This window comes from Fusarium flagelliforme, assembly GCF_020744385.1.
Source record: "Fusarium flagelliforme strain FIESC 12 MPI-CAGE-AA-0113 chromosome Unknown B0J16scaffold_4, whole genome shotgun sequence".
Lineage (NCBI taxonomy): Eukaryota > Fungi > Ascomycota > Sordariomycetes > Hypocreales > Nectriaceae > Fusarium > Fusarium flagelliforme.
This window is the reverse complement of record NW_025763506.1, coordinates 3,190,453-3,206,146: the sequence shown is the minus strand read 5'-3', so window position 1 is coordinate 3,206,146 and position 15,694 is coordinate 3,190,453. Positions and strand designations below refer to the sequence as shown.

At 50.2% G+C, this 15,694-nt stretch overlaps 4 protein-coding genes across 4 annotated transcripts; all 4 read right to left on the bottom strand.

Moving 5' to 3' along the window:
• Positions 1-3,793, bottom strand: B0J16DRAFT_414961 (SNF2 family N-terminal domain-containing protein). Its single transcript, XM_046133485.1, has 2 exons — positions 520-3,793; positions 1-462 (listed from the first exon to the last, which is right to left on the bottom strand). The coding sequence occupies exons 1-2, from the start codon at positions 3,472-3,474 to the stop codon at positions 94-96; spliced, it is 3,324 nt and encodes a 1,107-aa protein (XP_045983268.1). The 5' UTR covers positions 3,475-3,793; the 3' UTR covers positions 1-93.
• Positions 3,794-4,284: 491 nt separating this feature from the next.
• Positions 4,285-7,515, bottom strand: B0J16DRAFT_342206 (ATP-utilizing phosphoenolpyruvate carboxykinase). Its single transcript, XM_046127885.1, has 7 exons — positions 7,459-7,515; positions 7,265-7,313; positions 7,132-7,207; positions 6,905-7,071; positions 6,783-6,816; positions 5,723-6,047; positions 4,285-5,660 (listed from the first exon to the last, which is right to left on the bottom strand). Coding segments are annotated over exons 1-7 (1,671 nt in total). The 5' UTR covers positions 7,460-7,515; the 3' UTR covers positions 4,285-4,641.
• A 2,983-nt stretch (positions 7,516-10,498) lies between these two features.
• B0J16DRAFT_320402 (uncharacterized protein) lies at positions 10,499-12,034 on the bottom strand (the record flags this gene model as incomplete). The annotated part of the gene is made up of 7 exons (XM_046125568.1): positions 10,499-10,519; positions 10,553-10,563; positions 10,705-10,854; positions 10,927-11,038; positions 11,332-11,657; positions 11,714-11,850; positions 12,009-12,034. The coding sequence occupies 7 exons, from the start codon at positions 12,032-12,034 to the stop codon at positions 10,499-10,501; spliced, it is 783 nt and encodes a 260-aa protein (XP_045983266.1).
• A 503-nt stretch (positions 12,035-12,537) lies between these two features.
• On the bottom strand, positions 12,538-14,947 carry B0J16DRAFT_269065 (P-loop containing nucleoside triphosphate hydrolase protein; the record flags this gene model as incomplete). The annotated part of the gene is made up of 3 exons (XM_046123501.1): positions 12,538-12,594; positions 12,795-14,548; positions 14,623-14,947. 3 exons carry the CDS (start codon positions 14,945-14,947, stop codon positions 12,538-12,540), a joined length of 2,136 nt encoding a protein of 711 aa, XP_045983265.1.
• Positions 14,948-15,694: the final 747 nt, after the last annotated feature.

Genomic DNA, 15,694 nt, shown 5'->3' with positions numbered 1-15,694 from the left:
CCCTTGGCGTGATCAATGTGTTTTTAATACTCTAATGCATATATCGTCTAATCATCAACATCGTTAAACATCAAGCTACCAGTTACCAGCCGCTCACCATCTTCGACCGTACACAGAGCTTTCCTCCTTTTTCGGACGTTCTGGTCGCCTCTGCATCGAAGCCGCAGTCCTGCGTCCGTTGCCATCAAAGCTCCGATCAGCGACATAGGAGGTATCAGCAATCACGGTAGGGTTGTCTGCAGAAGAACCTGTCTTAAACAGATTGATGATCTCGTTGAGGCCGAGCTTGAGGGCCTCCTTGCGCATGCCACCCTCGATGGCCTGTTCGGCAAGTTCGCGTTTCTTCTCTTGCAGTTCGAGGATGCGCTCCTCGACTGTTTGGGAGACGGTGAGCTTGTAGATGATTACGTCGACGGTTTGTGTGAGACGGTGGACACGGTCGATGGCTTGTTCTTCAACAAACTAAGTGAATTTGTTAGCAAGTCTGTTCATTGGCGCACGACAGAGGGGAAGGCATACTGGATTCCAGAAAGGTTCGAGAATGACCACTCTGGTCGCTGCTGTAAGGTTAAGTCCTAAACTACCGCACTTCAAACTGCACAGCAGGATTCGGGTCTCAGGATCACTCCTCAACTTTCGCAAACTTTCTTCTCGCTCGTCATTCTTCATGCTACCATCGTAACGTACGAAGCGGAACCGCTCCTTGCGGAAGAAGGGTTCCACCAGGTTTAGCATAGATGTGAACTGGGAGAAGACAATGAACTTATGTTCTTTCACTTCCTTCTGAAGAATCTTGATGAGTTCTCGAATCTTGGAGGAAGCGAGGACCTGTGGAGAGTCGGGATCGCGTGAAGGGTAGAAGACACTGTCATCTTCTTCAGAAGAAACATCGGATTGAGAATCAGAGTCAGAATTAGACTCTGAGCCCGAGTCCGAAGCAGATGAACCAGAGACGGCAGTTGTATCGGCGGCGGTTGTATCGGCAGCAGTTGTATCTGCATCTGTATCCGCAGCCGATGTGTCAGCAACGTTGGGGGCCTTCTCGTCCAACGTTTGGGCGGCCATGCGCTTCGTGAGATCAGTCAAAGAGGCCAAAGAGTCATCAGAGTCGGAGGCGTCGCCTTCCGGTTGGCGAAGGCTGTCGGTGGTTTCGTCATTCTCGATGAAACTGCTTAAGTTGCTCTTGTCTTCAAGTTTGCTCTCTTCGTCATCAGAGTCATCGGGTCCTATGGAATCACCTCCGCCCTCTGCATTTTCATCTTCTTCGCCGCCGGCCTTTCCCAGGTGAAGTGAACCCTGTTCGTCTTCTGACACGAGCCATGAACCTTCGGCTTCGTCCTCATCATCACTATCGACGATGGCGGTTCGGTTCCGAGACTTTCGGGTGGTCTTTTGTGGCGATACTGTGTCCTCGTCATCGCTATCGACCACAGCGTTTCGGTTGTGACGCCGTCTTGAGGCTGCCTTGGAGGGTTCAACATCTTCATCGTCGTCATCGACCTCGACGATGTCTCTGGCGACCACCTCCTCGTCCACGGCGGCCTCTTTGACAGCTTGCTTCTTCGTCTTTTCCTTTTTGTCCTTGCGCTTGGACCTGGATGACTTTGACTTCTTTGGTCGCTCCGACGTCTCCGCCCGTTCATGATCGTTAAAGTATGCCAGGTCAGCGTGGCACTCAGAGCAGATGTCTTTTCCTAACTTGTTTTCTTCGCTACTCAAGCCTCGTCCGCAGATATTGCAATCCTTGGAAACGATACCCATGCCAGCGAACATATCGGCCATGGCATCGATGTCTGCGTCTTGGTTCTTCTGAGTAGAGCCCATTGACATTGCATCTTTGTCCTTTTCTAGTTTGCCTTCGACAAGTTTGGGGTGATTGCAAGCCTGCCGAAGTCGTAGCAACAGAGTCAAGGCATTGGCGTAGTTGACTTTGCCTTGCATCATCTGATCCTCAAGACTTCGGTCCGCTCGAGCTGCCAATCGGTCGTAGAACTTGCGCTCTGCAGGCGATAGTGCAGTCGCCACAGTAACGACCTTGCGCTCGGTGACCTTGAAACCTGTTGAAGAACCTTCACCTTTGGCGGAAGGCTTACCACCAGGGTTTAGCGCACCATCTTCCTTGAGAATGTCTTTGGTTCTTCGTTTCATGAAGCATCTAAGAAGACTGTGCAGTCTTCGAATAGCAATGTGACCTCGACCGTTCTTCAAGGGCAGATCGATATGCTCCTTCCATTCCTTGAGGTCATCATAGGGTCGAATGCGGAGGAACTTGATAAGAGACTGCAGTTCATCAAGGTTGTTCTGCATAGGTGTACCAGACAAGCACCATCGATACTCCGAATTCAAGGCATAGCATGCCTTTGTCGCCTTCGCGTTTCGATTTTTGACGGTGTGGGCTTCATCTAGAACAATTCGCCACCAGTGCAAGCCGAAACAGCCTGCTTTCAGTCCGTTCTCGGCGTCAGATGAATTCCCGTGCTCTGAAACCAGAATTTGGTAGGTTGTGATAACAACGTCGTAAAGAGCAAGGTCTTTAAACCTTTTAGTGCGATTGGGCCCATGATGGACACAGACCTTAAGACCATGGGTTTTTTCCACTTTGTCCTTAATTTCGTGTTCCCATTGTCGAATCAGAGCCAAGGGTGCCACTACAAGTGTCGTCTTCTCAATCTTTTCGAAATGTTTCTTCCAACCCGGAACGTCCTTAGCTGGTTTCTGGTTGGTGAGAATGAGCGAAATGGTTTGGAGGGTCTTTCCAAGACCCATGTCGTCGGCGAGAATACCTCCCTTGGGCACTCTTCCTCGCTTCACAGGACCTAGCTCTCGTCCCCGCATCCATTCAACACCTTCAACTTGATGGGGTAACAGCTTGACCTTGAGGCCGTCCACAGTACCATCTTTAGCGTCCTTGGTAGCTTCTGGTTTCTTCTCACCATCCGCTTGGTTTTCGCCAGCTTCCTCTTCGCCCTCTTCCATCCCGCCCTCGAGTAAGGCCTTCAGATCCGCGCTTGCCTTGGCAGGGTCTGTGTAGAAAGTTTCCTCGCCATAGTTTCTTGTGGGTGCATACGAAGATGCAACTGGTGGTGCGGAGGGGGCCACTGAGCTGAACATTGGCAACGGCGGTGGTCTTCGATCTTGGTATACGGGGCCTCTTGGGCCTGTGATTCTGGTACCGCCATTGCTGCTTCGGTTATCGAGATGGTGCTCGGGTCGGGTCTTCTGCCGTATGAAAGGGTCTGCTCTCTGCTTACGAGAGGACACCATCTTTGTAGGATGGCCAAATGTGGGAGTGTTGGTGGCGGCGGTTGGGTTGAAGGGGTCGTTCATGTCCCCGCGGACGTTGCCCTTGACCGAGTTCATACCACGAACAAGGGCGGTGATATCGTCGTCAGGAGAGAGTTCTCGGGATGTGTTCTCGCCATTTGGGTTGATGGAATGTAGGGGAGCCTTGGGAGGCGCACGTTCGTTAACCATGGTGCCGAGATCTTGAAGGGCAGTCGAATTGCTAAAATGGGTCTTTGATTGACGCGGGGCAATTTTGAGAAGTCGGGCGGTTGTGTTGGCAAGAGGGTGCACTGAGTGTTAAATGTAAAACGAGCACCTGGCTTACGTTTGACGTTGAGGCTGAAAGACGGCCTTTTGCTAGTCGCCAGAGTATGGATGAGCTGGGCGGTGGGCGCCGTTGTGAGGGTAATGTGCTGTTTCGTGAAGCCGTTGTGTATACGGGACTTTGCACAAGTCTATCGTTTATCGGGAATGACATAATGAATTGCCCCAGCAACCAACGGAGGGGTTGTCATAAATCACGAGATTAGGCCACACTGTTTTACGCCTAAGCCTGTCCAGGTCTTTTTTTTAACACTTTCTGCAACACTGTGCCGACTTAACAGTGAACCAGATAACCCCACGGTACATTCCCCCAAAATCTATGGGGAGTATTGTAGAAGGAAAGATAATAAACCCAATGTTTGCACAACCAGACAACATATAGCTAAGTAAGTACCTAGGTCCCTACGTAGGTAGGTAGGTAGGTAGGTAGTAGTACCTACTGATTTGCAGCGGTACCTAGGTGATCTCCTCAATAAAAGAAAAAAAATATATATATATATAAAATAAACATATTGCCTAGATGATAAAATGAAGCTGCTAATTGGATGTTCAGACTCCAAGCAGCATTCATGTCGGGGCTCGCCCGATATAGGTACCTAGGTACATACAACTCGTACCCTGCGGTTTATCTAAGACAGGTACTAGGCCATAAGAAATATGAAAAATACAACAAGAGTTCTTAATCTAAAAGTATCCTGCAAGTAGTACCTTAGAATAGTAAATCACCACTATGACCAGCCCACTTGCAGGTTTTCATACATTCACAGTAAACAGACAAAAAGCGAAAGTGTAGAAGATATATACTTTTCTATTGCAGAATCGTTAAGCAGTTCATGCTTACATTACATACAATCTCATGCCATGTTAAAAGAAAATCCAAATCCCTTCAGATATATAAAAAAAAAAGAGGGCAGCCGGTTTGTGGCCGCCATGTAATGACGCCGGACCCAGATGGTAAACAATTGCTCAAATTTGTCATGACCCATTGCAAAAAAAGATCGCTTTCCCTTTTGTTGTTTTTGTTTCGTTCCCTTAGACAACGGGGCCGGCCTTGACAACGTCCTCGGTGGCCTCGCTCTCGTACTTGGTGAAGTTCTCGCGGAAGAGCTTACCCAGCTTGACAACCTCGTTGTTGAAGCTGTCCTCGCCAGCTGTCCAAGCCTTGGAGGGGTTGAGGAGCTCGGAGGGGACGTTGGGGCAGGTCTTGGGAACCTGAAGGTTGAAGACACCGTAGTTCTCGTACTCGACGTTGGCGAGCTCGCCAGAGTGAATGGCGTCGAGGATGGCACGGGTGTACTTGAGGGGGCATCGCTTGCCGCCCTGAGCGAAACCGGCACCGACCCAACCGGTGTTGAGGAGCCAGGCGTTGGCATTGTGAGTCTCGATCTTGTCGGCAAGCATCTTGGCGTACTTCATGGGGTGCAGAGCAAGGAAGGGCTGAGCGAAGCAGCTGGAGAAGGTAGCCTGGGGCTCGGTGACGCCGTCCTCAGTACCGGCCATCTTGGAGGTGTAACCAGAGATGAAGTGGAACATGGTCTGGTTGCTGTCGAGCTTGGAGATAGGAGGCAAGACACCGCGGGCATCGCAAGTGAGGAGGATGATGTTGGAGGGGGAGTTGGGGGAAAGGCAAGGAATCTTGGCGTTGGAGATGTATTCGATGGGGTAGGCGCATCGAGTGTTCTCAGTGAGGGTAGAGTCGTCGTAGTCAACCTCACGAGTAAGAGGGTCAAAGACGACGTTCTCGAGGACGGAACCGTATCGGATAGCGCCATAAATATCAGGCTCCTTCTCAGCAGACAGACCAATCGTCTTGGCGTAGCAACCACCCTCAATGTTGAAGACACCGTTGTCGGACCAGCAGTGCTCGTCGTCACCAATAAGAGCTCGGTTGGGGTCGGCAGAGAGTGTGGTCTTGCCGGTTCCAGAAAGACCGAAGAAAAGGGTGACATCGCCATCCTTGCCCTCGTTGGCGGAAGAGTGAAGAGTGAGGACGTTGTGCTTGATAGGCATCTCGTAGAAGAGAACAGTGAAAACACCCTTCTTCATCTCGCCTTTGAGAAGTTAGCATCGTTTTCAACACATCTAAAAGGGACGGAAGGGAGTAAAATCTTACCAGCGTACTCAGTACCGAGGATGACCATCTCCTTCTGCTCGAAGTTGATGGCAACTGATGTTCCGGAGGTCATACCCTCGGTGTATCGGTTGGCAGGGAACTTGCCAGCATTGTAGATTGTGTAGTCAGGGTGGAAGTCCTTGAGCTCCTCTCGTGTAGGTCGGATAAGCATGTTTCGCATGAAGAGAGCATGGTAAGCGCGAGCGCAGATGACTCGGACCTTGATGCGGTACTTCTCATCCCAGCCGGCGAAACCATCGATGACATAGATACGGCTTCGGGTGTTGAGGTAGTCGACAGCACGTTCTCGGTTGATCTTCCAGACCTGTAGTGATTATTTTGTCAGCTGATGTTTCTTCAGAGAGTTTGCGATTGCGATGAACGAGATCATTCGGGGGAAGATGTCCGGCCGCCATGCCTAATAGGGAGAAAGGCAGCCGGGTCGGAAGAAATCGTGGACGGGAAGAAAAGAGGGGCACGACACGGCCGACAGCTTCGGAGGACGGGGCAGGCATCTCGGCCTGAATCCGTACAGAGGCCAGAAGGGAAGGTGAGCGTGTGAGGACTGAGAGTGAGACTGAGACTGCGGGGTCGAGATTGCCGACCCCATGACGCACCACCCCGGAACGACCAGGGGAACAAACGAACCAAGCGCAATGGCGTTGAACCAATGAACCACTAGAGAACCACTCGGCCAAGCCTGTACCAACCAGCGACCAGGCAATTGGGTAAGAGAATAAGCACCAATTGGCAAGCCATTGAAGCCATGACGCCCATGCTGCGGGTATCCTCGGAGAAAACCCAATTGCAATTGAACCTGGTCACTGGAATGGACAAGAACTTCCGGCATTGGTCTAGACGGTCTGCTTTTTTTTTTGTCTTGTTTGTTCGTTCGTTTGTTCGTCTCGGCAGGCGTCAACCTCGCGATGTTGGTAATTCTTCTTCTGTAGCCGAGAGCGGGAAACAGAAGTCAAAACACCACATCGAGTGAGTCTCAATCGATCATGTGCGCGGGAAACGATGTGCAATGTGCTTGGGCGGAGCGCCGATTGTTTCTTACCTCAGGAGTCATGGGCTTGTTAACGGGTCCCCACCTGTTAACTTCTTGTTAGCTGTCTGATGACCACGACTCATGCGCACGACGATAGAACTCTATTGTCGGCTGTTTGAGTTTGAACGTACCAGATGTTGTCCTTGGAAGAGGGCTCCTCGACAATTCGCTTGTCGAGAGGAGATCGACCAGTCTTAGCACCAGAGTAGGCAGTCAAGGCACCGCTGGATGTGATGGCGGTACCGGTCTCGTAAACAAGAGCATCCTCGTAGAGGGCAGCGACTGAAGGGTTGGGGATCTGAGTAGTGACATGTTAGTTGCAATTGTTTCTAGACTGGTTTTTAGGACTGCTTCTTACAATGGCGACACGATCGTAATCGATGTGAGCCTTGTCGTGGAGCTCCTGCTCCAACTCGGTGTGCTCCTGGTGAGGACTGAGTGATGTGTTAGTGAACCGTCAAGCGCAAATACTTGTATCATGGGACACATACGTAACACCGGTAGGGTGAAGGGAAGTCTTGTTAACGTTGTTGGGAAGCACTGCGAGAGGGTCAGTATTGTGTCTTGAACTTGTGTGATGGCAGGTATCGGGCGTGGTGATTCCATCATGGGAAAGGGCAGCATGTGTGAGGGCATCATGACAAGACAGCTCGGCCGTCAACCAAGGGACAAAGACAAGACTCACTCTTGAAGAAATCGGTTCCTGAAGCCTGAATCTGTGAGCCTGGACCTTTGAAAGTTGGGATTGAATACAGAGAAGCAGCTTTGAAGACGGGGTCATTGATGGCTTTTATAAAAGCTTCACGAGCAGCTTGAGATTTGAAAGTAGACGCCCTGGGGTGGGCCATGATAGGTGTGGCCCTCCGCAAGCTGGGGACTTTAGATAGTGCCCGCTTGCCAGGGCCAAAACCGAGGATGGAGCAAGACGGGGACGGATAGAGAGTGAGGCTGTGACTGGCAGAGACAAGCGCGTGGTGGAGCTGACGAGGCGTCGCAGGTGACAGACACGATATTAAGCCGGAAGAGATTCCTTGGTACGAGGACAAGGTCAAGGAGACGGTGACGGGACGGGAAAGGCCATGAAGAATATCATGGTACGGATACAAATGTACCCGATACAGTCTGGGAGCCAGTTTTTAAGATGGGCTATTGCGGGACGGAAGGGGGTCACAAAACGTAACCCAAACCCCCGGTCCACGTTCAAAGTCCAAACTCTTTCAGAAAAGGAAGCGTCAAAGTTTTGGCGTGGAGAAATGGAGTACAGTATGTACAGTCCAGTCCAGTCCAGTCCAGGAAGATGCCGGAAGATGTTGATTCTTGGTCCAGAAGATTGTACTGTCCAGTAAACAAACAAAGATGTCTTCACTTGACGTATTGACGTTGATGTGACGGTACGAACAACCCTTGTTCCTGTCTGTTGCTGGTGGTGGATGAATAAAGCAGCTGATAGTCAGGTTGTTTGTTTGTTTGTTTTAGAAGTGAGGAGATGCAGTAGGTATCTACTGTGCTGTACCTAGGTATACACCAGTAATGACAATTATGACGGTACCTGCTTATTCCCCTCTGATATTCTTATATACGAGCCTACAATTTGCCTGATTTAGCTACTACTAGGTAATCAACTCACTCACGTACTGTACTGTACTGCCAATTCTTGAGGTCGCTGTCTCGATGCTGTATTCTTCGTCGGATAAATAAAATACCAAAAATCATTAATGCGAATTTTCGTGTCACATTGTTCATTTTTCCCAAGTCCATCATCGTCTTAGGATCTTGTACTGTAGTTCGTTCAATCGCTAACCAATGTGTCGTCATGATCGTCGGTTCAGGGCCCCAAACTAAAACACAACGGCGATTCAATACCCGCGATCTTCCGTAAAAAGAGACTCGGCTGCATATCAATTACATACTTGAATACTTTTCTAGAATCCGTTTCTGCATGGATACATTGTCATGCATATACAGTACAGCACAGTAAATTCTTGATTCGAAAATCTCTTGATGCGATTTGTCGTTTAACGGATCTACAGTCTCTCATTGACTGTATTTTATTTTACTGTACCATATTGTCTACCGTCTATTACCGTAGATACTTGCCGTGACGACTTACAAACTCCTTCTTCCGTAGACAGGGGCCGAATTCCCCGGTTCCCCTCATGTTTGATTACCATCGGAGCAGTACGGGGCAGATGATACTGTAGCTGCTAAATCGGTCCAACTTGTACGGACATTGAATTCCTTAGAGTTTGGGGCCTACTGTATGGCTGTGGGTGTACTGTAGGCATGCAACCCTGGTTGGGCTTAGCCAATTGAACGAGAAGGGAGCTTGGTTCGAATGGATGCATTGAAAGCAAAGATTGATTTCAGTTCATTGGTTGTGTTGTCCAACTAGCAGCCTGAAGATGGGTGGCTATGGTCAACTCCTTCGTCTTGGACGACGAGAGCCAAGACGGTGGAGGTTGCACCCAGCCAGATCGATAATTTTTACGTACTGCAATGCTCACTCATGCTGGTCGATGTCTTATGAGAACCAGGTCAGCCGACCATAACAAATTAAGCAAATGGAAAAGGCCAGGGCTTGTTTTCGCAATCTAGACATACCTATTTCAAGATCATGGGGAAACAAGCTCGCCAAGGCCGCGTACCGTACTGAAAGGGGGAGGGCGGTCAGAACGAAGTAGCTAGGGCTGAGATTCAGATTGCGGAGAAGAGACTAATGAGCAGGACAAGAAAAAAAAAAGCAACAACACCGAGCCTCACTCCAGCCCCAGCTCGGTATACGATGCAATTCCTGCCATTTGTCTGTGCTGTTGAAACTCGCTGGTCAGCAGACAGGAACAACAGGGAGACGGTGGATACGACACGGAGAGAAAAGGACTGGTTTAACGACGCTACGGTAGGTCCCGCTGGCAATAGAATAGTCCAGGCATGGTTCCAGCTGTTGATGGTGGAGTAGGTTGTTTAAAGATGAATAGCTGCAAATCGTGTTCATCCAAGCCTTGGTGTCCTTCCTGCGTAACAACTCGAGTGCTTCTTATAGGCACGACTGAATTGGCTTGAATACAGTGTAATAGACGAATTTGATAAGATGCAGTCGTATACAGACTTTAGTTTCTCGTGGCTGCTTGGTCTCGTACCCTCGGCTGGGGTCACCTACTATCCTATCGGTCTTACCCCACGATCTACTAGTTACCGTACCTCAAGTATTTTTGCTTGAAGCAGAGTACTGTTTCTGGTGAATTATGGGGGACTCTACAGGTTATACCTAGACAGGTACCATCTTTTGTAATTAAATTGGTCCTCGGGAGAACTTTTCTGTACACCTCACCAACACAGCTTACAGAGTACGAGGATGAAAATCCTGGGACTCTATTTCCGTTACCACATGGCGTATAGTGGAGGCTTCTAGACTACGTTCTTTCTTTCGCTTCTCTTTTTAATTACCATGAACCTGGTGCTGCATTCCACATGACTCTCGTACGGCTTGGAGATGAAAATTTCAACTACTTGCAGTATTGCCCTGGGTACTAAGGTACCTCTAGTACCTTAGGTAGTTACCTATAGTAGTCAGGTATTGGGCAAGATCCTTCTAATCTTCATGATCCAGGTTTTAGTTTGAATGACCCTTGGACAGTCTTTGCTTCGCCCCGCAGCTCGGTCTCATCAGTGCCGGTCGTCACGCAAATTTGAACAACAAAAATAAAAGTCACGATAATGCAAATACATTACCGTCGGTAGCCCCCTACCTACTTGGAATCAGTTCGGTCTAAGTGACGTACAGACCTTGAACCTGCATTCTTCAGTTGTGTATCCGTACTTTTCAAGCTCTTCTCTCCACATGACTCCGTATTGAGACGAAACTAAGAGATCGACGGGTCTGATTGGTGGGTGTCTCACCTTGAGAAAGACACACCCCCCTGCAAGTGCTCACCTTGACCTCCAAGTGTTCCGACATTATCCGAGTCCCCGTTACTGACCGTTTCTCCGCCTAGAGCCTCCATATGAATTACGTTCCCGCGGCTGGGGCTCAAGAACCGTGTGGGGAACTGGGGTCTGGGATGCGGGGACATGGCCTGCATGGCTACAGTATGACAGTCTTCACCTTGAGATGGAAGACAAAAACAATCTTGTCCCGTTGCGGGCGCCCGCTTACCATGTTCGGTTAACTTCCTGACCATGCTCCGTGACCCGGCTCCGTCTCCTCCGTATGCCTCCGGTACGCGATGCCAACCACTTTCACCACTGACCCGTCCGCCTACCTTTGTCTACGCCCGCGTTCCCGTTATCTCTCTGTTAATGTCAAAAACAGCAAGCTAATAATATCTGATAGGTGCCCCGTGACAATCCATCCTGTTTCGCTTGTAGAGATACTGTATTGTGCTGACATTGTCTTTCGCCAGGCCGCAAACTCCCGTGTATTCTCAAATACGTTCCATGAACCCCTTGACCCCCGCAAGTGCATATGTACAGTACTATCCAGGAGCAATCATAATGATACAGGAATATCAGAAATCGCTGTTTGGCCTCAATCCATCATCAGCACATGAACCTGACCCACCTTGAGCCTAACAACGTTCCGTGCGCCTCCGGCCTCTCGGCAACCTTCCGAGACTGCCTCCAGCTTTCGCTCACCGAGAAGTAACAGCACAGCATTCATACAGTTTTTAACCGAGCCGTACCGTATCAAATCTAAGTAACACGCCCCCAACTCCCGATCCGCTGGGCCGCTTCCAGCCAGCACCTTACCGGGACCCGCAACCGCAACCGCAACCGCAATATCTGCTTCCCTTCGGTGCTCCGTACATGGATGATGGATGCACATTAATTCCCCATGCTCATGTCGAACTTTCATACGGTCACCGCTCGTAGACTTTACTGCACAATCTGGATAACGATTCTCTATAGCACTTTCCCACAACCGTCCCGACTTTTTCTCGTACTGATATCTCTGGGAATCTTATTATCGTCAACAATAGAGACAACGTCAACAACCAACTTCACGCCCTTGCAAAGAGCCCCTTGGGGTGCCGTCTCGTCTCCGTTACCTAACTGACTTCGGAGACCGTCCACGGAAACACTGATCCATGCTTTATCTGACAGTTGAGACTGGGGTTACGTATCGCGAACCAAGGTCTGGACTGTAGATTATCGTGACTTTATGCGCATCTCGGCGGGGTGTAAAGAAGATGACGGCGAAATACCTGCTCTTGCCGAGCTTTGTCTTACACAACTCACCGGGTTTCATGTTCCTTCACCTCCATGGGTTGCCTCCCGACTCTAATGTAAAACTCACGATAACAACTCGGACCTATTTTCGTTGATTATATTCCTTCCTTTGCACTCCGATCTACCAGGGTCTTATCCTGCCGATTCCCTATCTCGCTGTCAGATCGATTTCCGCAAGACTTCCGAAGTGCTTTTGCCCTGCACGAATCTGTCTTTCTATGTATTGTTCTGTTCTAAAGGTACTCGGCTCTCGATTCTCCTCCATCTGTCAAACTACTATACCAGCTCGAGGTGCTGGCTGCCTCATTTTCTTCCTTTTCACGATACTGTAAAATCTTACGTCCTAACAACTCTTTAGCACAGAAAGACAGTTATCACAATAGGTCACTATCAAACTCCTTTTGTTTTCTTCAAGCTCTCTATATAAACCTGAAGTTCTGGAAACGCACGACATCCACCAAATTGCCCACTATCCCTTCTTTTCGTGGCGTCATTTTCAACACCCGTCTGGTGCGATTTAAGAAGATTCGTCAATCATTTAAGCATCTTCGGATGAGATGAGCTTCGTAATCTTGCCAATGGCAATTGTTTGTCCCTGTGAAAACCTCCAGTTAGCTGTCTGACTTCTTATATGATGAAAGCACTCCCCAAGCCTCTTCGTGCCACGCCATGCTCGGCAGTGGTTCCTTTTGGCCCCTGGTTATCTGGGGACAAAGCGGACAGAGGTATGGGGTAAGCAATGGGGAAACGCGTGTATGGATGTGGCCGTAGGGGCTAGGGGAGTGTAGAGCTTACCTGGTCTCGTAGGGTGAAGCGACCCATCTGGGGATAGTCCTCGAACTTCTCCACGCACACAGCGCCTGCTCCGCCAATCACCTGCATGCGGGCGATAATGCTGTCGCCCTTCTTGGCGTGTGTAGGTGGGTTCTTGCTCTTGCGGTTGGTTCCCTTCTGAAGCTTGTGTAGAAGGCTTGCAAATGTAACTTCCTCGATGGCAGAGTGAACGTGCAGAACACAGTTGAAGCCAGCGGTCAGAATACTCTTGAGCTCCAAGATACGAATTTGCGCCTCGAACTCTGTAACAGTGTGCACAAGCCGCTTTGGTGAGCACAGCACGAATCCGGGCAAGATATCGTCCTCCTCAATACCCTTAAGCCTAATTCGCACCTGGTCACCGCACTGAGCAAGTTGAACTTCGTCTTCTTGTTCGCCGTAGACGGCAGCAGCCTCGACATTTTGCTTGTTTGGCATCATAATCATGCCCATGCCCTTCTTGACAACACCAGCCTCAATCTTGCCTTCAACCATAGTACCAAGATCACGGTACTTTCCGTTGACGGGCAACATGAAAGGAGCGTTGACCTTACGCTCGAGTGCCTTCATGCTGTCAAGGTACTCGAGAAGCGCGGGACCATCCCACCAGGGAGCGACGTCCTTGGGAATGCGAGTCTTGATGCCCTGCATCTGCTGAGCGGCAATGGGCAGGAAGTAAACGTCGTTCTTGAGGTTATAGCCGGTACCCTTAAGGAACTGAGCGAGCTTGGATGTGCACTCCTGGTATCGCTCCTGAGACCACTCTACGGTAGGGTCGTCCATCTTGTTAACGGCAACAATGAGCTTGTTGACACCCTGTGTCTTGGCAAGCATAGCATGCTCACGGGTCTGTCCTCCTCGCTCGAAACCAGTCTCATACTCGCCCTTTCGAGCAGAAATAACCAGAATACCAACATCGGCCTGTGAAGCACCTCCAATCATGTTGGGGACGTACATCTTGTGGCCAGGAGCATCAAGAATACTGTAGCGACGCTTCTCGGTCTCGAAGAAACCACGTCCTACCTCGATCGTCTTTCCTTGCGTTCGCTCCTCCTTGTTCAAATCCATAACCCATGACAAGTACCAGGACTCGCGACCCAGGTCCTTGGCCTCCCTCTTGTACTTATCCATAGTTCGCTCGTCAACCATGCCGGTAGCATACAGAATGGAACCGCCCAGAGTTGACTTTCCGGCATCGACGTGTCCCATGAAGATGATATTGACGTGCTCCTTGCCGTAAATTTCCTTAAGTGTCTCCTCGTCGACGTCGGCAGCCTGCTCCTTCTCGACAGCATCAATCTCTCGGGCAGCGGCCTTCTTTTCGCCAGCCGTGGGACTGTTGCGTCCAGAGGCAGGACTGGGCGAGGTCTTGCCTGAAGTCTTAGTACTGGCAGCCTTGCCGGCCTTCTCGCCTGTCTTCTCAATGGCCTTGGTAGCTGTGGCCTTTTGGCCAGCCTCGGGCTTGTCGGTAGGTTCAGCCTTGGGGGCCTCCTCCTGCTTCACAGGGGTAGCGGCGCCTGACCCAGAAATGGAAAGGACCTTGGCCTTGGGCTTGGGTGCGGATGTGTCGCCGCTGATGCTGATCACCTTAGGCTTAGAGGGGGCAGCAGCGGGTTGGCTGGGAGCAGCAGAGGCATCGGCGGCAGGTCGGTGGGCAATCGTAGGGGCAGCGGGCTGCTGGGGTTGCTGTTGCTGTTGCTGTTGCTGTTGTTGACCGTACTGAGGGTAGCCACCACCTGTTTGATACGTTAGTATGTCGTCTATCGAGGCTTTATGATGAGCAAGGTCTTTTTATGCGCAAATGTCATACCGTAGCCTTGGTTCAAGCCGCCATAAGGCTGATTGAACTGGCCGCCATAGCCCTGCTGAGCGTTGAATTGTTGCTGGTAGTATGGCTGCTGGTAGTATTGTTGCTGCTGGAATTGAGGCTGATATCCTCCGTATGCAGCCTGGCCGGGCTGGAAAGAAGCAGCACCTGGTGTGAAAGAGGCGGCGCCGGGTTGGAAAGAGTTGATGTTTGGTTGGAAGCCGCCTTGCGCGGGGGCGGGGTTCATGTTAAGTTGCTGCTGAGCCCTCTGGGAGAGGTTGTCATCCTGAGCAGAAGGATCATCCTCCCAAGAGTTAGGGGTCGCCATTGTGATGTGTTTTGGGCGGCTGTGAGGTAGGATATGTCGCGTAGAAGAGAGTGGGCGAGGGGAGAGGAGAGTAAAAGTAGAGGGTTTTGCGATCGGTCGTTGCGGTCTGATGGGGGTTGCGGATTTAAAAGGCCCTAGATATGCAGCCTGTTTTGTGGAAAATGGGGCTTGTTTCGATTGCACGAACGTTTAAAGAATGCCAAGTTCTTTCAAGTCTAGGCTTAATGCAAGGCACAAATAAGAGACGACCTTTCGATCCGGAAACGACCTCGAAGCGGGTGTAACGGGTGCAAACTTTAGGCAGCGAACAAGCCCAATGATGGTATTCTGTAAATACTTTCCTTGTGTAGGTCCTGGTGGGGGAGAGAGGCAAGGTTCCCGTCAGGTTGAGTGAGGTTAGGTTGTAAAAATTCCTGCCCCACCATCAATCATGACGCTGACCTCAGGTTCGTTACCCTGGAGAGAGAGAAAAAAAAAGGTGTCAGGAGGGGTTAGGAGGGGCCGTCACGTACCGTGCGATAGCTCTAATTCGCACCTGATATACAGGTAGATTTCTATAACTTCTATCAATCACCTCTGGGTGGATAAAATAACAGGCAGTGTTGGCTCATGGTCAGTGGATTACGCCCTCAGCCTTATGACTCCCTCCTGACTCATCTTGTGCCTAATCACAAGCCTTATGACGAACTACTACCTACCTCTACCAAGGTATCTAGGTACCTTAGGTACTAACCTTAGTACCTAGTA

What these genes read in the sequence shown, in the direction of transcription:
- B0J16DRAFT_414961 (XM_046133485.1), bottom strand. Translation starts at nt 3,474, where the DNA reads ATGGTTAACGAACGTGCGCCTCCCAAGGCTCCCCTACATTCCATCAAC. An exon ending in TCGAACCTTTCTGGAATCCA is followed by an intron (nt 463 to 519) that starts GTATGCCTTCCC and finishes AAATTCACTTAG; the next exon opens with TTTGTTGAAGAACAAGCCAT.
- B0J16DRAFT_342206 (XM_046127885.1), bottom strand. An exon ending in CTTCACCCTACCGGTGTTAC is followed by an intron (nt 7,208 to 7,264) that starts GTATGTGTCCCA and finishes CACATCACTCAG; the next exon opens with TCCTCACCAGGAGCACACCG. An exon ending in TCTTCCAAGGACAACATCTG is followed by an intron (nt 6,817 to 6,904) that starts GTACGTTCAAAC and finishes AGAAGTTAACAG; the next exon opens with GTGGGGACCCGTTAACAAGC.